The sequence below is a fragment of the Cryptomeria japonica genome, chromosome 1, assembly GCF_030272615.1.
Source record: "Cryptomeria japonica chromosome 1, Sugi_1.0, whole genome shotgun sequence".
Classification (NCBI taxonomy): Eukaryota; Viridiplantae; Streptophyta; class Pinopsida; order Cupressales; family Cupressaceae; genus Cryptomeria; species Cryptomeria japonica.
The window spans coordinates 664,946,616-664,970,034 of record NC_081405.1 but is presented as its reverse complement, the minus strand read 5'-3'; the positions used below and the strand labels follow the sequence as shown (position 1 = coordinate 664,970,034).

The following is a 23,419-nucleotide window of genomic DNA, read 5'->3' as shown; positions in this document are numbered from 1 at the left end:
AAATATGATACATCTGTCCATGTGGGTCCAAGTGATTTGGCTATCATTTAGAGGCTGGGTTTGGAGGGTTGTTGGATGCAAATCTTTTCATCTAGGGGGGGTCAACAAGCCAATTGCAAGGTTCGTCGGGATGGCTACTAGTCTCCTCCTACCTAGGATGTGTTGAAGACAACTATTGATGGTTTGTCTAGAGGCAATCTTGGGCATGGTATGATTGGGGGAGTTGGTAGGGATAGTTCTATAATTTCTCATTTCTTCTTGTATTTGTACAAAGGTCACCATACCAACAACTTTATGGAAGCTATTACTATCCTTCATGCTTTGGAGAGATGTTGTGCTCTTGGATGGAGAAAAATCATCTGTGAATCTAATTTATAGATAGTGATTGATATGTTGAATAATCATCAGAGTGAGGGAATGAATTGGCAATTGGCCTTGGTGGTCAATCAGATTGAGTGACTTTGCAGTTTTTTTGACTCTGTTACTTTTTGTCACATTCCTCGGGACATGAATAAGGTAGCATACTATCTAGTGAGACGGGCTTCTGAGCAGATGGAAATATGGAGTGTTGGGTACTGGACACACTTGTCATTAGAGTACTCTCAAACTCTTGAAGAGTTAAAGTTATGGATGACATGAGAGATTATTTGGGTATTTTAGGAGAGCTTTAATTGGTTGGTTGTTTTGTTGTTTTTTCTGATGTTGACCTTGCTAGTCCTTGCTGCTTTGTAATGTTCTTAGTTGATTAATAGATTTTTACCCCTTTTTCCAAATCACTTTATTAATCATCAACCCAACATCTTAAAGAAATCCCCTTGGTCTTGTAGGGCTAGAAGAGAAGGTCTTATTCACTTTAAGCATTGAACTTTAGCTATCCAACTTGAAAATAGGTTTGTGGTAATCTTCTTGTTTGCCACCCCTTGCACTTGAGAGATTACTAGATCTTAGGGATTTGGGGTTTACAACTTAGATCACCGATAATTCCAATTATTTCAACCCAAGTATTATGTAACAATTTATTGGACTCCTTAAAAACGAGTTATTAAATATTAATATAGGTAGTAGCTTATTTAGGAAGCTAAATTACATATCAAAGACAAAGTATTGAATGAATGAATGATTTTACTATGTCCACTAATTCAGTCTAAAAAACAGACACCAATCCTTAATTTATTTTCAGATTATTTTCAATACTGCTACTATTAATTTTGTGTAAGAGATTGACTATTTGATTAATCCTACTTTCCTCAAATAATTGATATACGTTATCAACCTTTAATCCTAAACCCTAAGAAGAAACATTCTCTCGATTGTTTTTCTTCTCCATATTTTAACATGAACTTTTTTATTTCCCGCTAAATTACAAATAAAACTTGATCAAGACCCTTGGAAAGATCTCTGAATTTTATTCATTTACAAATCTATTGCAAAAGATGCTTAGAGGCAGAGAAAGCCTGATTCGAATGGTTGGGAAACGTCGCAGGATCGAATCGCACGACTTAATTCTTTCTCAGACTAACGCTCAGGTGCTTCTATTCTCATTTTCCTTGTCGAAAAATGGAGAATAGTTCTCTGTTTTGTTTTTTCTATTCAATTCAAGCGAGCCTTAGTTTTTCTTGAACATGTAAAAGGTTTACAAACATATTAGCGTTAACAGACTATACGAAACAACAAATTACATTTTGTCCAGTCTAGCAGTTGTCCAGTTTTCCTGATCGATTGAACAGTGATTTTTTCAGAAAACCCAGATGGGCTATAGAAGAAACTATCTTACTGATGAATTCACCTGATCTAATAGGTGGTACCTAAGCATTTAATCGCAATAAATTAAGGCGCGAAATCAGCGTTAACAACTATTTGACTGTAATAGCTATTAACGGTGCAATAACAATCACTGGGGCGTACTTTTAATACCAGGAACAGATGGAAACTAGAACATAAAAAACAAAGGCAGGAAAATCAACTAAAATCCATTTCACCAAGGTCATCAAGCTTTGAGTCTTCTCTTTTTTCTCCATATTCACAAAAAGCTTCTCTCAAATTCCTGCTGAGAGCCGCGGGCATCTGTCATGCACTGCTTTTCCATGAAGGCACTGGTGACCAGTCTGTTGTGGGAGTTGTACGAGGGTCCCCCACAAATGTGTGCATCTCAAAATTTGTTCCAGTAAAAGTGCCACATCTTGTTTGAAATCCTCCGTGCATGGGCCAGGCTTGAGAAGGATAGAAGTGTTATATTTCTGTGAAAGGCTTTGTACGGTGACAAGGGCAACCGTTTGTCGTTGGGTTTGTTGCAGCCTCACAACCTCTTTCAGGGAGGCAGCTTCTTTCTTAAGCTCCTTCAATTCAGAATCAGTATGGGAGACTTTGCTTGAACTGCTGGCCGAGGTTGCTTTTGCTTTTTCTTCAACAGAAGGCTTGTTTGTGACCACTTTGATGCTAACGTGATCCTTAATGGTGGCTACATCTTCAGCGGGATACCTTATCTCTTCTTTTATAGAGTCCTATATACTGAGCCAGTTGGTTCTAAAGGAGTCCAATACCCATACTTGATTAAATTCGGGTATGGCAATAATATTATTATACACAGAGTGTTTGGCTTGGGTCTCACAAGGATCGGCAGGAAAAAGGACTTGCACGGAGGGGATTTTAAGAGGCTCAAGGCAGTTATTAAGCCGTGACCAAGTTCTCCACATCAGTGATAATATCGTGGTCCGTGGTTTTAGGAGAATCATGGTGGTTTGAAAGCCATTCATTTGGTGGATTGACTGATTTAGAGTGAGGTTGAAAGGTCAAATTGGGTTCGCTGGGACCAGAGCCTCTAGGAGATTTTGTAGGTAGCCCTAGGGTGTCATTCTTGAATCTATTAGGCTGGAAGGACAGTTTCTTCCTAGCTGCGGTGTAGGAGTAGAAAATACATTAGAAACAAAAATAGCAGGAGAGAAATGAAATTTCTTTCTAGAAAACAAGAAGAAATTTAAAGGTCCTAGGAGAGAATGAACAAAACTCCGAACATTTCTAAAAGATATCAAAGCCCATTGTAACTAAAAATATAAAACATCTAATTTAAGTTTGTTAGTTTTAATTGCCACAATTATGAATTATATTTATTTATCTAAACTCTGCTACAGAACATTAAATAAATCATTGAAAACATATTTTAGATAAATAAACAAAGAATTGAGGTCGTCTATGTTCATCTTAAGCTTGAAATGCAAATGAGACTAAGAATAGAGAGGGCCTGTTGGATTTCAAGGTTGCAGAAGCTTCAGACAGCTGAGAAGAAGACATAAGGAGTTTCTGATGTTGCTGGATTCAATACGGAACATTGTTTCTACGAAAATCTGTGTGGAGACATGAGTGCATGCAGCCATATTTATCTGGGTGTGGTAGTGCCCTCCATGTGCCGGTGTCCTCTGACGCGCATTGTTTCCTCCTATGCATAACTATGTCCTTTACATGTTTTGGAGCCAAACTTGCAACCTATAACTGAAGGGGAAAGGCATGGCCAAAGGCTGTCTTTGGAATCTACCTCATTCAGATCCCATGGCTGATTTAATAATTTGTTTTTGAAGTATAAACTATAAAGTGAGTGAAACTAGATGCTGATGTAAAAGGGTAGTGTGCGCAGCAAGAATGGAGCTCTAACGGAGCTACTGCTGGTTTTTGTCTTTTTGGTGCCCACGGAAGCCTGCTGAAAGACTTGTGGTTGAATGCTCAATAGCTTCTACCTATTGTCTAATAGATCCTTTCTTTTACCTTAAAAATCTTCTTTCATAAGCATTCAGGTTGTTTCTCATCGTTGGAGGTGAATTAGTATTAGGGTTGTGTGAGAGGAAGGCATTTAGGTATGAAACAAAAAGATGGAATGTGGGGGACACTAGCACATGTGGTCCTATCCAAGAGGACAAGAGTGCATGCACTAGTGTTCGAAACAAATGATTGCCAGGAATAGGGTTTGGGGCTTATTCTCTAATTGCTTAACATCTAAGAAAAGGTTGAATGGCTAGAAAGCAAGAATAGCAGCCCGTCTTCTAAATTTTTAACCTCATCTTCCATGCATCTCACTTGCTTGCTATAATTAGGTGTTCCTCATCCTATTGTTTCTTCAAAGTTTTCTTGGGTATTTATGTTCCCATGTTGAGTTTGGTTGAGGTCCTTGATTGGTGTTAGGTTGGAGATTAGGTTCAACTTTGTTGTAAGTAAAAATTTCACTTTTTCTCAAAGCTGCAATTCCATTTTCTATTTATCCCGTCTTTATGTTTAAAGGTTGCCTAATCCTACTAAATGTTTTAGCACTTGCGATTCAAGGTTTGGATTTTGAAGAAGCCTAAAGAAAATAATAGTTCTACCCATGTTGCTAGAATCGTTTTGCTTGAAAGGAGATCAAGAATTGGGTTCACGGATTGGCTCTTTTTGAGGAGGTTGGCTTGTTGGATTGGGTCTCTCTATATCAACAATGTTTGTGGAGTGTAAAGAACTTTAGGACAAAATGGGAACAAAGGGAGGTGGGGTGGAGAGAACAAAAAACTTGGAAAAGTAATGGTGAACAAAAAGATTGACAAAGGTTCATGTTGGGTTCATTAAATATTTGTCATCATAAAATTGGAACGTGCAATTTCTTGGGGTCAAGCTAGAGAAGCTCAAAAAGGCCAAATAACAACTGTTTATTGGCTAGGTTGTTGTAGTTGTGGTTGTTGAGGGTCAAGAGGAAGAGCTAGTGGTGGTTGTCAATGCCTAGTCCTTCATTTGGAGCATTTTCAAGGGATTTGTTGGGTCTTTGTGCCTTTGACTCGCTTGATAAGAGTGTTTAACAGCACACTAAGTTGTTTACAATGATCTAGCACATCGCATTCTTCCATCAAATGAGAAAAAAATTTGCTATGAAGAGAATATTAAAAATAGTACTGCATATTCAATTGTAAAAAGAAGAAGATATTAAACCATTCAAGGAAAAACAAAATTAGCTTGAACATGAATGAGTAGTACCCTATACAGGTTAACATTATTCAAGATCATAAGTGGCATTAATGTAAGAATGTATAGATCATTAATTGAATTGCCTAAGAGTTAATAATGCATACGAGTAAAAGTTAGGATGATCAGGATGAATGACTCAAGAAAAGGTCCATCCGAGAACATATAGAATCTTAAGGGCCTTACCTTAAGGAGTTAAGCAATTTGGTTACAACAACCAAGAAAGAGGGAAGTGAGAATGGAGGTTAAGCTAGCAAGGGCTGTGTTGGTGAGTGTTTTATGACACATCGAACATATAGAATAAAAATGCCCAAAAGACACTCTATCCTCTCTTGAATAAAATCATCGTGTATGCTAAGATTGCAAAGAAGATCATATTGGCGATTCCGATGTTTTCATTGCGAACTAGCGACTTTAATGTTGGATATAGCTCATTTGGTGATGTTTGCTGGCAATCCAAGGAGGACTTACAAATTTCATTCACAATGAAAACTTTCAGCTATAAAAGCTCTTTAATGTTTTTTTGGATTTTCTCTTAATTTAGGATTTCAAAAAAAAGGTTAAAAGGAAAAGGATTCAGGAATTCTATACTATTCCTAAGAATTTAAGAGACATTAGTGATTGGGTGAAACTAAACCACTCTTTGGTTTGCCAACTTATACAACTAAACAAAGTGGGTGCAATCTTCAAGGGTTGTGCTTAAAATTTTCATACCATGAATAGTACCATCAGAATGAACAATACTTATCCTAAGGTAGAAGTTAAACATTCACAAAATACGCTCCTAACTTTGCACAATGAGCGAAAATCATTTGTTCATCAAAAGTATGAGCAAAGATTTCACCAATCAATACTATCAAATCTTGCATTCATTTAATAACTTTCATAAAACAAATTATATTGTATGTTGAAGAAAATATGAAACCATGCAACTATGAGATAACATAGAGATTCAAAGCAATGCAAATGAACTTTATTATCTTAATAGTCTTAAGCAACAATTTCACCAATCTCCCCTCATACGGATGAGAGAAGAGGGTTTATATAGTCTTAAAATGAGTGAAAGGCCCATATCAAACAGAGATCAACAGTTGAGATCAAAACACAGATACCCTAATTAGGGCTAACAATAGTTATCCAACAAGAGCAAATAAAAGAAAGACATGTGTCACATTGAGCTTTCTTCTAGAAGATTGCATCCCTTATCCCCTTTCTGTGGCAGCATATTCAATGAACCTAGACACAAGAGGATTAACCTCTTCCATTGTGACATGTGGCAGCATGTTTATCTTGAATTCGATCACGTCCAAGTCATCAACATAGGTGGCAAAAGCATTCTCCCAATCTAATTCTTGTTTTTGAAAGGCATCTTTGATGGAAAAGAAGGTGCATGCCTTAGTCAAATTTTGCTTAAGGATTGGTGCTGTGAAAGTGAATAAATTCTCTTGAGCTTTGATCTTCAAATTTTCTATGTTCATTTTATTTTCTTGAATTGCTTCCTTTCCAAGCACATTAGCGACCACAAGGAAAATCTTATTTTGAATTTCTTTAATTAGCTCTTCAATTTTGACACCATCAATCTTTACCTTCTCCAAAAGTTCACTTCTTGCTATTAATGCCCAATACCATGTGTTGAAGTCATAGATGTCTCTAGCTCCAATTACTTGTCCATCTATAAATTCTTGCGTGGGAATTCCTTTCAACACCTTCAAGCATGGGATTACTTTATCTTGAATATTTTGAAGATCTTCCCACATTTCTGCCGTGTCTTGAATTCTAGATAATAATGAAGAAGTTTGCCCACATGCTAATATCAATTCTTCCACGAACGTGACAACTTTATTATTGATGTTTGCCATCCGTTCCTTAGTTTCTCTAGCTGTCACCTTCATCTCTTCAAAGTCTTCAACTGTTTCCTGTGGAAGAGCCAAAGGCGGAGGGACCGCTGCATCTCCTTGAGCAATATGATTGATCAAGTGTTGAAGATAATTTTTCAGCCGCTCATTCTCTATCTTTAATTTCTCTTTCTTTTCTACTTCCTTCTTCAATCTTTCCTTGATTGTTTTGATTGAATCATCCAGTTCTTGAACTTCTTGCTCTTTAGTGGTTGGGCCTAAGTTGATAATTGTTATTTCATACTCTTCATGAGTAATATCTTCGCTTGCCTTCTCAACACTTGGCACAACCACTTGCACTGAATGAAATCTTGCATCATCTTTTTGGATCAAGGAATACTTCTTGACTGTTTTCTTTATTGTTACCTTTTCTAATCTATTCAAACAAGCGAACAAAGAACCCCACAAGATCTTTGCAGGACCAAACAACATCAAATATGTCAGTCACATAGAGAAAGATATTAGGCGCAATAACCTATATATATATATATATATATATATATATATATATATATATATATATATATATATATATATATGTATATATATATTTTCAGATTAATATAGTTCAAACTGCTTATACATCAAGGAAGATATCAGAAACAACATATACTTTCAAATCGGTATAGTCATATCGCATCCAAGTTAAGATCAGTAATGTACAAGTGAACAATACAATCTCTTGATATCAGATCAAATATTCAACTAGAGCTTTTTGAAGTACTTTCCATCATCATCATTGCTTGGATTGATAAATTATCACCAAGTCACTTCCATTGATATATATATCAAAATTGTGTACAAGTATAGACAAAAAGAAGTCCCTTGCAATTTGAATAATAAGAATTTAGCCAAATCCTAAGAGATACTACAAGGGACATTACATGGAACCATGAGGATGTGCATTGATTGCTGAGCTCTCAATAAGAAGACTAAAAAGAATCGTTACCCAATACCACGCATTGATGAGTTGATTGATGAGCTACAATGAGCTAGCTTGTTCTCCAAAATTGATTTGCGTTCAGGATACCACTAGATCAAAGTTCGGGATGAAGATGTACATAAGATGGCATTTCGGTGTCACTACCCTCAGTCTGAATTTTTTGTAAAGCCCTTTGGTTTAAGAAATGCTGCAGCAACTTTTCAATCATGTATGAATCAGATATTTATTCAGCAGTTAAGGAAATTTGTTCTTGTCTTTTTTGATGACATCTTAGTGTGAGATTTTGCCAAGATCAAGGGCACAATGAAAAGTATAAAAATAGAGACAAAAAAATTGAAGAGCACACAGTTATACTGAGAGGGGGGGTGAATCAGTATAATGAAACTTTTCAACTCAATATTTTATATGATAGAATCAATCACTAAAAATAATTTTGCATATGAACACAATAACAGAAAGATTTAAGTGGAAACCCAATGCGGGAGAAAACCATTGAAAATGAATGCTATATATTTATGTTCTTTTACAATTTTGTGAGCACCAAACCACTGGAAGCACCAACTCCCTAACTCTGTTTTGTGAGCACCAACCCACTAGAAGCACCAACCCCCGAACTCTGTTTTGTGAGCACCAACCCACTGGAAGCACCAACTCTCTTTGCTGAAATTGTGAGCACCAACTCACTCTTCACAAATCTAATTTGCCATCTTGAACATGTTGTTGTAACAATGGATGATGGACAATGGTAACACTCTTTAAATCTGCATACACATCTTCATATTAATATGTCACAATTTCTTTCTTAAATCTGCTGTAAGCTGATCATAAATCTGCCTTACTTTTCATTTCAAATCTGCATGTGCTAAGTTTATATATCTGCTATTATATTCTAAACTTATGCTCTTTTAGGACTGATTGTTCATGTTTCTCTTTGCACACCTCTTACTTCACCTACGTGAGGTATACTTTCAAAAATCCATAGTTTTATACAAAGTATATATATCCAGCATATCAACATCCTTCTCAAAGCATTTTTAAAAATTCATATATATATGTGCTAGTTCCACCGGTTGCAAATCAACATGACTTTTAGTTTGAAAAGTCATATCCTTCAATATTTCAATAACTTCTTTTTGTTAAATTCTATTAATAAACTTTTTACGGGAGTATTTGTTTGCCAAACACTTTTGTTTATATTAATAAACTCTTATGCCACTATACCTTAGACAATACTTTTCATAATAAACAAACCACCGAACTTAATGAAGCCCAATAATATGTATTGTAAAAATAAGGTATGTAATTTATTTACGATATTATTTTCTCGTAGCCGGTATTAAGTTCGTTCTGCAAAACACAAAGTTTAATAATTTTTGCTGTCGAGATTTATTTTTCACTTTTAATTTTGCCGCTCCATATCTATCTCCGCTTAATTAATTTAAAGTGTGCCACCGATAATATTGTTCAATATATTAACGCTCATGAGGTGCCGTAAAAAATACTTGGTTGATACATCCGCCATCAAAACATTTGTTCGCTTTAATAAACTTGCCGCTATATTAATATATTTGCCGATAATTATAAAGTCTTTCCATATTATATATCGGGTAATAAATATATCGGATTATTTATAAAGTCTTTCCATTAATAGTTTTCATTTGATTTCTATTTTTACCTTCAGATAATGATATAGATATGAACCATGCTCACTGTAATCTTCTACTTCATCGTGCTGATTTGCCAGGAAACTTCCAAACCAACACCCGACTCTAGGATATATTTTAGATACTTTCATTCTTTCTATGATGTTATTTTAGATGCTTCCTGCTTTCAATTAATTTGACATCAATGACAATAAATGCATCAATCTCGCCCTTTGTCATTGATGGCAACCTTACAATCCAGATTGCTCCCCCTCAAACCAACACTCCCCCTGTCTCCAATTTCTCCCCCTTTGACATCAATGGCAAGGGATTTTCTGTTGTTTGTAACCTGCCCCTTTTTAATGTATGCTTCATACGAAGTGCTTACTGAGAGGATGAGAGTGATATTACTCCCAATTTATCCCTTACGGAAGAGGCTTTGTAAAGATATCTGCTAACTGTTCCTTTCTTGGAACATATTCCAACTTTACTTGCTGCTCAAGAACCTGGTCTCTTAAGAAATGAATTTTGATAGGGATGTGTTTTGTCCTGGAGTGCATCACTGGATTCTTTGACATACTGATTGCACTTGTATTATCACAATAGATAGAGATAGGATGATCATACTCAATCTTAACATCTTGCAAGGTTTGTTTCATCCACAATACTTGCGTACAACATGCTGCTGCTGCAATGTACTCTGCCTCTGCGGTAGATAGAGATATTGAAGCCTGTTTTTTGCTCAACCGGGATACAAGGTTGTTGCCAAGGAAAAAGGCTCCTCCACTGGTGTTTTTGCTATCATCCTTGTCACCTGCCCAATCAACATCTGTGTATGCTTTGAGAGTGAAATCATCACATTTTGGGTACCACAATCCAAAATTCATTGTACCCTTCAAATACTTGAAGATTCTTTTAACTGCCTGTACATGTGTTTCCTTTGGTGATGCTTGATACCGTGCTGGTACACCAACAACTTGCATTATATCTGGCCTGGTATCTGTTACATATAAGAGACTTCCAATCATGGATCTATATTGAGTTTGACTCGCATCAGGGGATTCATCATTTTTACTAAGTTTGCAACCAGTGACCATAGGAGTACTGACAGGATGGCAATCCTCCATTCTGAATTTCTTCAACATCTCCCTAACATACTTAGTCTGTGAGAGAAATATCCCTTCATCTGATTGTGAAATCTGCAATCCCAAGAAGAAAGAAAGTTCTCCAAGCATAGACATCTCGAATTCTTTTTGCATGTTAGAAGCAAATTCTTCACACATTTGATTCTTACTACCACCAAAAATGATATCATCTACATAAACAACTACAATCAGCAAATGATTACTGTTGACGGGAATAATCATTATGTTATGTTGGTATATTATGTTTATGTTGTCGTCGGTAATAATGAGTTACAGCGGTCAGTTAGTTAGCCGACGGGTAGGTAGTTGGAGTTGCGACGGTTGTGTCGCACCCCTTCGGCTGTCATATATTGTACCACCTCCGGGTGTTGGAGGACATGTAATGTTGGTGACACATTATAATATGAACATCTTTTGACATTAATGGCAAGCTTATTCTGGTACTTCTTTTGTATTTGCATTGTGCATTGCTGTTCGATTTCTGTATTCTTCCTGTTTACCCAGTGAGGTAAACATTTGGCGCCGTTGCCAAAATTATTTCGAGAGGGACGGGAATATACTACATGGCACAGGGATAATGGGACAACCATTGCCCGAGGGGACGAGCAGTAACCCTGACGAAGATCACCAAGAACTGTTCGAAGGAGAACGAGCACTCACAAAAGATTTCTCTTGCATCCTTCAGGCGGCCATCGAAACACACGTACGGAGGGAAGCCACCATTGAGGCTGTTCCAGAGGATGCTGTGTGGAGCACGCTTGGTGTAAGCCCGGCGGTGAATCGGTTGATGAGCAATTTGCCTAACCTTTTGGCTCAAGCATTTTTGGCTCTTCAAAACCGCAGAGAAGACACCTACCGTGAGAACCGACGACAGCACATCTTACAAGAATTTCATGAGCGCCAGGATGACGGACGTAGAGAGGACCGACGAAGGACAAATAATCCTTAAATTGTGAAGGGAGAGAAATAAAGAACACTATTGGAAGCGAAGAATTATGTTGATTGTATACAAAAGAATGAATTAATAAAGACTGTTGTGTTTTGGTTTATGTGTTGTGAAACATGAAATTGTACCACAATTAATGCCCAATTTATTGAATAAAGACAGAAATAAGAAATTAGAAACCGACGAGTGGGAGGCTGCGCAGAAGGCTTTGATTCTGGAACAACGTGTAGAACGTAGATGGAGGCTGAGGCAACTTGCCGAAGGACGACCTGCCGAAGGGTTGCCCGAAGGGAACCAAGGAGGTGTCACGGAAGGTGCAGAAGCCGAGGGGAATTTCTACGCGTCGCCGGACTACTGTAGAGCAAGAAGCCTCGAAGAGTTTCTGGAGGAAACTAGGTTACGGAGAGAACTAGTTGAAGAGACTCGAGATCGGTTCAAAAACTTATCTCTCACGCCACAAAGGGAGGATCACCGAAGGGAGCCGGGCACAGGTGACGGCGAAGGGGGAGCTAACCGCACGGTAGTCGCTCTCACGCCACAAAGGGAGGATCACCGAAGGGAGGATCACCGAAGGGAGGATCACCGAAGGGAGCCGGGCACCGGCGAAGGGGAAGCTAACCGCACGGTAGTCGCTCTCACGCCACAAAGGGAGGATCACCGAAGGGAGCCGGGCACGGGTGACGGCGAAGGGGAAGCTAACCGCACGGTAGGTACAAGGCAGAACACCGTACCTTTGGTCACCACCACAAGAGACATCAGCGGCATTGGAGGGAGCAGCGCCGGAGGGCAGACACGGCCACAACCACCTCCAAGTGGACGACTTCCATCAATGGCGACCAAACAGAAGTTGCCCAAATTCAACGGGGATAGCAAAGATGATCCCGCATGGCATTGCCGTACCTGCGAAACCATCTGGACAGCCAACGGGGTGACTGACCAGGATGAATGGATGAAGCAGTTCCCCGCCACACTGAGAGGAGTGGCTATTGACTGGTATTCAGACTTGGATAAAACCGGGGTAACTACGTGGGATGAATTGAAGAAAGCATTCGAGAAGGAATTTCGGCTTCTTCGAGATGATAATGAGATAGTCTCGGAAATCTATGGAACAAAGCAAGGAAAGAAGGAGACCGTACGGGCATATGGCCGCCGGCTAAAGGAATTAGTCGGAAAGATGGAAAGCCAACTGGCTGATGGCTTAAAGAAGCGGTGGTTTGTCGAGGGTCTGAACCCTAAGCTACGACGAAAGATGAAAATTGTGCCTCCGACATCCTACGATGATGCATACAACCGGGCCATGGACTTGGAAAGTGAAAATAAGACGGCCAAAAAGAAGAAGAATAGATCTTCGTCATCCTCTGAAGATGATACGTCGGAAGAAGAGAGTAGCAGTGATGAGAAGCCGAAGAAGAAAGTCACGGCCCTTCAGAAGGATATGGAACGGATGTTAAAAGAGTTTAAGACAATGAAGGGGACCACAAGCAAGGATGATGAACTGTGGTGCACGGATTGTAAGGAGAGCGGCCACACAAAGGGTGTCTGTCCCAAGAAGGCATTCTGTGACATCTGCCAGATCATGGGACATTCTACGAAGGAATGCCCATACAATCTGAAGGCACGTAACCAGCAAGTGCTCTTTGCACATGAGCAGCCCTCCACATCGGATTCAAACAATAATGCATCTTCCGGAGGCTACCGAGGAAACCAACGAGGCGGACGGGGGAATAATAATAATTCCACCAGAAACAGGGTCCAATACGACGCGAAGGGACGCCCGATGATTCAATGTAGGGCTTGCAATCAATGGGGTCATTACGCACGAGAGTGTAATAACAATGACACCGCTCAAAAGCTATGTCGGTGGTGTGGCCCCGGTGACCATGAAGATGCCGATTGTCCGAAGTCTGGCGTAGGGGCCAATCTGATTGATATCGAAGGCAACACACGAGGTAAAGAAGCCATCCTTGCTCTTACCCGAGGGCAGGCAAAGGAAGCCCGATACCCCCATCCCCGCACCGAGAAGCAGAGAATGACGGAGGCAAGGGAGGAAATAGAAAGGGCCATGAAAGCCCAACGGGGAGAGACACACGAGTCATCTGGACCCTACTGCACAGACGCGGAGAGGAACATTGTACGACAGATGCTCCAAATGGAGGTACCTGTGAAACTGGAAGACCTCCTACACACCATACCGCAATTGGGGACAGTGTTGTTGGGCACAAAGGCTGATAAACCCAAACCGAGAGACATGGACGCTCCCATACTAGGAAGCTCGGCAACAAATCCAGTTGTACTTACCGTCAACAATGGCCGACACCCAGCCGTGGTGGAGATGGGTATCCTCGGCACCATCCTAACGGATACTATAGTAGACGGCGGTTCCGGAGTAAATGTCCTTCCGGAGAACACATGGAAAAAGCTAGGAAAGCCCACTCTGTGGCTAGCTACGTTTAATCTGCTAGGTGCAGACCAGCACGGGATTAAACCCCTCGGCATGTTGATGGCACAGCAAGTCACCGTGGGTGCACAACCTTTTGTACTCGACTTCGTGGTCATTCCATTGAAACAGAAAGGGTATGACGCCATACTTGGAAGAGGATGGTTGGTGGTAGCGAAAGCAAACCACAACTAGAAACGAAATACACTCTCGATGGAGAGCGGAGGCAAGAAATTCACTATTGATCTCTGGACGTAGTTGGTGAGCGAGGAACTTGCCTCTTCCTCGGGATCTGAATCCGAGAGGGAAAATGACCCACGAGACGAAGGGAGAGAGGGGATGGACCCAGATGCCGAAGGCATATTAAAAATCGGAGGTTGCTGTTCGGAGGATGACACAGATTCACTAAATGGATTGTTCCATTGGCAGCAGGAGGACTATGAGATGTTCTCACCCTCCTGTAACGTATTAAGCGTCGAAGGAGAGGAGCCAGATCAATATCCTCCAGAATACAGAGAATATTGGAGGGAGACGCCCCAAACTCTGGCGACGTAAATAATCCGAAGAGTGTCGGCAACGATTGGAACCCTGTGTGGAAGGCTGCAGCCTTCAAAATCTTTATTATCCTTCTTCTTCTTATGTACGGGAAGGAGACCGTGGTCCCTATAGAATTTGTGGTTCCAGGTCTTCGGATGGCCATGGAAAATAAACTTGCCACCAATAGGTTTAAATTGAAACCCTATCACGCGAAGCGCGCAGGGGACCCGAGAGGCCGGACGGACACCCGAGAGCCCGAAGGGGGACCCAAGAGGATGGAAGGGGACCTAAGAGGCCGGGCAAGTGACTTGAGAGGCACAGGACAAAAGCAGGAGACTTTTGGGCGAGGAAAACCGAGAAGGATGAAGGGCGATCCCAGAGACAGGGGACCCGAGCCGAAGACTCTTTAGACAACTTACCAAAAAAAAAAAAAAAAAAGAGAGAAAAAAAAATCGCACGGTCGTACGACAGCGATCGTAAGGGACACCAAAAAAAAAAAAAAAATGTGAAAAAAACGCCACCGTACGGGGCCGTACGGCAGATGACCGTACGGTTGGAAGAAAAAAAAAATATATAAAAAAAACAAAAAACGTAAAAGTACCAAAAAAAAAAGAGAGAAAAAGGCCACCGTACGGTGGGCCCACCGAAGGTGGCATCACCGTACGATGGAACCACCGACGGTGGAGCCACCGTGCGGTGGAACCACCGATGGTGGAACCACCGTGCGGTGGAACCATCGTGCGGTGGACCCATCGTGCGGTGGAACCACTGACGGTGGCACCACCGTGCGGTGGGAGCCACCGAAGGCCGCGAAAAATATAAAGCGCCGCATGAAGACATCGCCGTGCAAGGTTAAAACGCCGCACACCGCACAACATCGAACACCGCCGCACAGCAAGGGATAGAGGAGGAGGAAGACGCACCGCACGGCCCGACCACGCACCACACGACCCGATCAACACGCACAGCAAGGGTTACGCGCAACAGCCGCAAAAGGGAAAAGAAAAAAAAAAGAGACCAAGCCCGCACAATCCACACAGCCACGTAAGGGCAAAACGACCGCCACAGGTAGACCAAGCAGCCGCACGATTGGAGGTGCCAGTGTTGTTGTTGACCGTACAAGGAGGTTGTATGGCCGGGGTGCCATCGGGGACATTACAATGCCTTATTAAAAAAAAAACGACGACGGATTGAAAAATGATTCGATGACATTTGGAGCCTGGACATTGAAAATATTGAAGTGTAGAAGAAGGGTTTTGACATCATAAAATATCACAGAAATGATGCGCGCCATGGACTTTCGTGGGGTTCTGAAGGTTGTAAATTGGTGTTGGCGGCGGGGGCGCTGCCCCTCGACCCCGCCCTGTACTGCGACAAGGAGCACACCTGGGGCGCTGCCCCAGGACCCCGCGAGGGGCGCTGCCCCTCGACCCCGCTGGGGCGCTGCCCCAGACCCCGCGGGGGCGCTGCCCCTCGACCCCGCTGGGGGTGTTGCCCCCAGACCCCCAGTTTATTTTGAGCTACAAAAGACCACGGGAAGTGTTGTGGTTGTCCGTATTGTGCGAAAGAAGCCCACAACTAAGCATTGGCAGGGAAGCCATAAGCCGTAGAGGGAGACGGATTTGGAGGTTGCGAACAAACAGAGTTTGAGGGAAGGCATTGCAGGTCCGCACAGTTGTATGACACCAGGGAGTTATTCAGTTCAGTTTTTAGCCTTTGGGGAGTGTGATGGAGGATTTGAGGTGGCTCCTAGCATTTGTGCCAACGGATTGTGGCCACCTCCAGGCATGACTGGTACGCTTTGAGGAACTCGGAGTATGTCTCGACTGGACGTGAGGTTGCCTTGGTGGATGCACAGAGGGCTCGGGAGGAGCTGACCACTAGGTTGGAGGCAATAGTCGCGTGAGACTTAGTTCAGCGTACCCAGGAGTTGGATGCCGAGAGAGCAGCACGGGTGGCTATCGAGGACAAATTGGCTAGGGAGACGGAATCATTTGAGTAGCAGTTGGTGGAAGCTGAGACTGAAAAACGTGTTTTGCAGACAAGTTTGGGTTAGGCCCAGGAGAACTGTGATGGCAAAGGAAGCAATATTGGTGAAATCCGCACTTGAGCATCAGATGGTAGCAGAAAAGGGTTTTCAGGCGAGGACGCAGCAAGTGTATAAGATCCGGGCCCGACTGGCGTCAGTAGTTCCTGCCGTTCATCGCTATTTTGTATTAAGTCGTCGGAGTCGACTTCTTTTCTTGGGGGGGATGATGTTGACGGGAATAATCATTATGTTATGTTGGTATATTATGTTTATGTTGTCGTCGGTAATAATGAGTTACGGCGGTCAGTTAGTTAGCCGACGGGTAGGTAGTTGGAGTTGCGACGGTTGTGTCGCACCCCTTCGGCTGTCATATATTGTACCACCTCCGGGTGTTGGAGGACATGTAATGTTGGCGACACATTATAATATGAACATCTTTTGACATTAATGGCAAGCTTATTCTGGTACTTTTGTATTTGCATTGTGCATTGCTGTTCGATTTCTGTATTCTTCCTGTTTACCCAGTGAGGTAAACAGTTACCTTCACATCTGAAGTACAAATTACTATCTGCTGCTCCTCTTTTAAACCCTTGTGTTTGAAGGTAGTTGTCTAATCTGGAGTACCATGCTCTAGGGGCTTGTTTGAGACCATAGAGTGCCTTCTTTAATCTGCATACATAATCTTCCTCTTCTGATAGGATAAATCCTTCGGGCTGTTCAATATACACTTCCTCTTCTAAATCGCCATTTAGAAAGGCTGATTTCACGTCCATTTGATAGACTTTGAAACCCTTATGACTTGCAAGAGCTAGAAACATTCTGATAGCTTCCAATCTGGCAACTGGGGCAAATGTTTCTTCAAAATCGACTCCCTCCACTTGTGCATAACCCTTACACACAAGCCTTGCCTTATTTCTTGTAATTTCGCCATCCTCATTCATTTTATTGCGAAAAACCCACTTGGTCCCAATGACATTTTTGTTTGAGGGTCTTAGAACAAGCTCCCATGTGTGATTTCTTTCAATTTGGTCCAACTCCTCATTCATAGCATTTACCCAATACTTGTCTTCACTAGCTTCATCAAAATTCTTTGGTTCTATCTTAGAAAGTAGACAGAAATGAGCATGTTCTGTGGTGGTAGCTAGTCGCCTCCTTGTCTGAATGTTTGTATCCAACTCTCCAATAACCAAGCTTTCTGGATGATTTTTCTGAACAAACTTTGATGGAGTTTTTGATGGTGCTTTTAAAGGTGTCTTTGATGGTGTTTTTGATGGAGTTTCAAAACTTTCTTGTTCCTCATTTTCACTTTCTTCTTTTAATTCTTCTTCATCACTTTGTTCCTTAGGATGATCTTCTATAGCTTTCTCAAATTGCTTTCCTTCATCTATCTTCACATTAGCACTTTCAACTATCTTGTGAAGTCTTTTATTGTAGCATTTATAAGCTTTGCTTCTGGTGGAATATCCAAGAAAGATTCCTTCATTTGACCGGGCATCAAACTTTCCCAAGTCCTCTTCATCTCTTCTAATGTAGCAAGTGCTGCCAAAAATTCTGAAATAATCAACAGTTGCAGCCCTTCCTTTCCATAGTTCATATGGTGTCTTGTCGTTGTTTACCCTTATTTGCGCTCTATTCAATATGTACACTGCTGTGTGAACTGCTTCTTTCCAAAAAGTGTCTGCAATTTTTGATTCATTCAACATAGCTCTTGCCATTTCCTGAACTGTCCTATTCTTCCTTTCAACAACTCCATTTTGTTTATATGCATAATGTAACTCTTCTTCAAGATCTACATCTTCTTCATCACATATAGCCTCTTGTCCTTCTTCCTTCTCATCTTCATCATCTTCGATTTTCATTTCCATAAAAAGAATCTCTTCTCCATCACTGTTGGACATATCTTCAGAACTTTCCTCCGATGAACTGGAACTTTGCTTAGAGTAGAAGCTTTTCTTATGTTTTGAGTAGTTCTTCTTGAAGTATTTCTTTCCTTTCTTCTTTGAATAGCTTTTCTTCTCCTCTTCACTGCTATCACTTTCATTTTGAGGACACTTTGAAGCATAATGCCCAACCTTGCCACAATTGAAACATTTGAAAGGGAATTTGCCTTTGTATTTACCTTTGCCCTTTTTGAACTTTCTCATGAAGTAAGCTTCAGCCTCATCTGATTCACTGCTTGTACTCTCTTTTGGTGTATGATTTTTGTTCTTGCCCTTCTTTGATGCTTTGAAAGATACCTCCTTTTGTGATGGTTTGTCTTCTCTCCTCATTTCATAGGTTGTGAGGATTCCAAACAATTCATCTTTTGTTAATGTTTTCAAATCTTTCATTTCTTCTATTGCTGATATCTTAGGATCAAATTTCATTGTCAATGTTCTCAACAACTTTCGAACGAGAGGTGTGTCTTCAACTTCTTCTCCTAATGCTGTGATTGCATTTACGATTTCATCCACACGCAAAAAGTAGGTGGCGATATCTTCATCTTCCTTCATTTTAAGGCTTTCAAATTTCATTCTAAGTAATTGAAGCTTGGCCTCTCTTACCTTTTCATCCCCTTCATAGATACTTTTCAGTTTGTTCCATATCTCTTTTGCTGATTTGCAATGCATGACTTTTGTAAATTCAGAATCAGCCAGGCTGCATAGGAGAGCATGTTCTGCTTTGACATTATTCTCACTTTTCCTCTTTCCCGCTGCATCGGTCGGAGGAGTTGATGGAGGTGTGTATCCATCTACCACGGATTGCCAAACATCATAACCAAGTGTGTTCAGATAGGCTTTCATCTTGATACTCCAAAATGCATAATTTGTCCCATCGAAAATTGGATTTCTAACTGCATAGTTATCTACCATTGTGCTCTTTTGAGGATCTACCTTCAAGCTGTAAGGCTATCTCCGAAGGAACCGGCTCTGATACCAATTGAAGAGCACACAGTTATATTGAGAGTGGGGGTGAATCAGTATAATGAAACTTTTCAATTCAATATTTTATATGATAGAATCAATCACTAAAAATAATTTTGCATATGAACACAATAACACAAAGATTTAAGTGGAAACCCAATGCGGGAGAAAACCACTGAAAATGAATGCTATATATTTATGTTCTTTTACAATTTTGTGAGCACCAACCCACTGGAAGCACCAACTCCCTAACTCTGTTTTGTGAGCACCAACCCATTGGAAGCACCAACCCCCGAACTCTGTTTTGTGAGCACCAACCCACTGGAAGCACCAACCCCCGAACTCTGTTTTGTGAGCACCAACTCACTCTCCACAAATCTAATTTTCCATCTTGAACATGTTGCTGTAACAATGGATGATGGACAATGGTAACACTCTTTAAATCTGCATACACATCTTCATACAAATATGTCACAATTTCTTTCTTAAATCTGCTGTAAGCTGATCATAAATCTGCCTTACTCTTTATTTCAAATCTGCATGTGCTAAGTTTATATATCTGCTATTATATTCTAAACTTATGCTCTTTTAGGACTGATTGTTCATGTTTCTCTTTGCACACCTCTTACTTCACCTACGTGAGGTATACTTTAAAAAATCCACAGTTTTATACAAAGTATATATATCCAGCATATCAACATCCTTCTCAAAGCATTTTTAAAAATTCATATATATATGTGCTAGTTCCACCGGTTGCAAACCAACATGACTTTTAGTTTGAAAAGTCATATCCTTCAATATTTCAATAACTTCTTTCTGTTAAATTCTATTAATAAACTTTTTACGGGAGTATTTGTTTGCCAAACACTTTTGTTTATATTAATAAACTCTTATGCCACTATACCTTAGACAATACTTTTCATAATAAACAAACCACCGAACTTAATGAACCCCGATAATATGTATTGTAAAAATAAGGTATGTAATTTATTTACGATATTATTTTCTCGTAGCCGGTATTAAGTAAGTTCCGCAAAACACAAAGTTTAATAATTTTTGCTGTCGAGATTTATTTTTCACTTTTAATTTTGCCGCTCCATATCTATCTCCGCTTTAATTAATTTAAAGTGTGCCACCGATAATATTGTTCAATATATTAACGCTCATGAGGTGCCGTAAAAAATACTTGGTTAATACATCCGCCATCAAAACATTTGTTCGCTTTAATAAACTTGTCGCTATATTAATATATTTGCTGATAATTATAAAGTCTTTCCATATTATATATCGTGTAATAAATATATCGGATTATTTATAAAGTCTTTCCATTAATAGTTTTCATTTGATTTCTATTTTTGCCTTCAGATAATGATATAGATATGAACCATGCTCACTGTAATCTTCTGCTTCATCATGCTGATTTGCCAGGAAACTTCCAAGCGAACACCCGACTCTAGGATATATTTTAGATACTTTCATTCTTTCTGTGATGTCATTTTAGATGCTTCCTGCTTTCAATTAATTTGCCATCAATGACAATACTTGCGTCAAGAATGACAAAAACAAACTGTATTCTCATCAATATGAAAATGATCAACTGGATTCACCAATACAATGAATATAGGCCTTCTTATATAGGCAAGGCCATATGGATGTACGAGCACACAATCATGACATGTGGCTCAATGAGAAACAAGGGTAGGTAAGAAAGACTAGGGGTAGGTAGGAGAAATAATATAATATTCCACAAGAGGTGGATGAGCCACCGAATGTGGAGTGTAACAACAAAACGAGACCACAAAAGGTGGAATTTCTCCTACAAGCTCTATCCCTATGTGCACACTTCCCTAAGTGTCTCAAATCCAAACTACGAAGAAATGCATTATCCTAAGTTAACTTAAGTAAAGTGTAATAATATCCATAATGAATATTTATTTACACCAACACCCCCCCTTAAGTGCAACTTAGGGGAATGAAGACTCAAGTCAACAATGCAAGATGGGTCCCGGCTACTAGGCCATGATAGGTACCCATGTACAATATGCAAATGCAAGCAAAACCATGCAATGCAATCTCTCACAAACAGAGAAAAGGAGAAAACCCAGTGGGAAAAAACTCCCCCCCAAAAGAGAGATGAAAGTACAAAAGACTCTCAAAGAAGAAGGATAAAACCTCAAAGAGGAAAAAGTCCCCCCCATAAGAGAGGAAGGAGAAGTCAACTGACCCCCCCTAATGACACATCCCGCACCCCCAAGAGAGCTCGCAACTACTGGAACTTACTCTCGGTGAAAGGTTTGGTGAATATGTCAGCAACCTGCTCCGCTGTAGGACAATACTGCAAATCAATGACCTGCTCCTGAATGAGCTCTCGGATATAGTGCATATGAATCTCGATGTGTTTGGTCCGCTGGTGCTGGACCGGGCTCTTCGAGATTGCAATAGCACTCTGATTGTCGCAATGTAGAACTGTCGGCCGTGGAGTGGTGAACCCAAACTCTGTGAGAATCTGCTGGAGCCAAATGGTCTCAGTCGCTGCGTTAATAGCACCTCAATACTCAGCCTTAGTCGAAGAGAGAGCAATAGCATGTTGCTTCTTGCTCTCCCAACAAATGGGGCTTGAACCAAGGTGAAAACTGTAACCGGAAGTAGACTTACGTTCATCAAGATTGCCAGCCCAATCGGAGTTTGTGTAACCAACCAGGCGAAGTCCTGTGCCTGCTGCATAGTGAATCCCATAGTGATGTGTACCCTGGATGTAATGAAGGATGCGTTTGGCGGCTTTCCAATGAAGCTCATGTGGTTCCTGCATGAAGCGGGAAACCATGCCAACTGCAAATGAAATATCAGGGTGTGTATGGGTCAAGTAGATGAGACTACCCACAAGCTGGCGATACAAAGTGGCATCAACTGGTGGAGAAGAACACTGAGCCTCAAGCTTGACTCCTGAAAGAAAGGGAGTCGGTGCAGGCTTACAATCAGCCATATGAAAGCGTGCAAGTAGATCAAGAGCCCATCCCGAAAGGTGACTGTGAAATCTCTATCCTGAGAAAGTAGTGCAAAAGACCCAAGTTAGTCATAGCAAATCTGTCATGCAAAGTAGATTTGACCCTGCTAATGATGGATGCGGTACTCTCTGTAATGATCAAATCATCAACATAGAGCACAAGTATCAAGTGAGAGTCATCCTGTCGCAAAATATAGACATTCGGATCAGAATGACACCTAGTGAACTCTGCTGAGAGAAGAAAGGAATCCATCTTGGCATACCAAGCCCCGGGGGCCTGCTTAAGGCCATAGAGAGATTTCCTTAGTCTGCAAACCAAGGAAGTATCCTGGATGAAACCCTGCGGCTGCTCCATATAAATCTCCTCATCAAGGTCACCATGAAGAAAAGCACTCTTCACATCCATCTGATGTACAACCCAACCATGAGCTGCAGCAATAGCAAGTGTCAAGCGAATGGAGTTCATCTTGGCTACGGGCGCAAAGGTCTCAGTATAGTCAACACCTGCTACTTGGGAGAAACCTTTTGCAACAAGTCGAGCCTTGTACTTATCCACACTACCATCCGCTGCAAACTTGGTCCGATAGATCCACTTACATCGAACCATCTTTCTCCCTTTAGGGAGATGGATTAAATCCCATGTGTTGTTCCTCATCAAGGAACTATACTCTTCCTCCATAGCTTGGTCCCACTCAGGAACCCCTGATGCTTCCCGAAATGTCTGTGGATCGGAAGCGGTAGCAATGAATGCATGTGGAAGATCCTGATGCTGTGATCGATTTCTCTGTGTATCTGAAGGATCCCCAACAAGAGAACCCGCGGACTCAAGTGTCTATCGAGCCCAACGAGGTCTAGGTGGAGGTGGAGAACAAGGCTCCTCAACTGCAAGTGCACCCTGTGGAGGTGTAACCCTGCGAGTCGGAGTTGAAGGAGTCTCATCATCTGAATCACTAACATCACTAT

At 40.9% G+C, this 23,419-nt stretch overlaps 1 protein-coding gene across 2 annotated transcripts in view; it reads left to right on the top strand.

Moving 5' to 3' along the window:
• The first annotated feature begins 1,339 nt into the window (after positions 1-1,339).
• LOC131071969 (fanconi-associated nuclease 1 homolog) overlaps positions 1,340-23,419 on the top strand; it is a 102,659-nt gene continuing 80,579 nt past the window's right edge. Inside the window, exon 1 of one of the 2 annotated variants that reach the window (XM_058007961.2) lies at positions 1,340-1,526. In XM_058007961.2, the coding sequence (XP_057863944.2) occupies positions 1,434-1,526 (93 nt within the window). In that variant the 5' untranslated portion in view covers positions 1,340-1,433. The remainder of the gene's footprint in view (positions 1,527-23,419) is intronic. The other variant, XM_058007962.2, reaches the window with a different exon arrangement.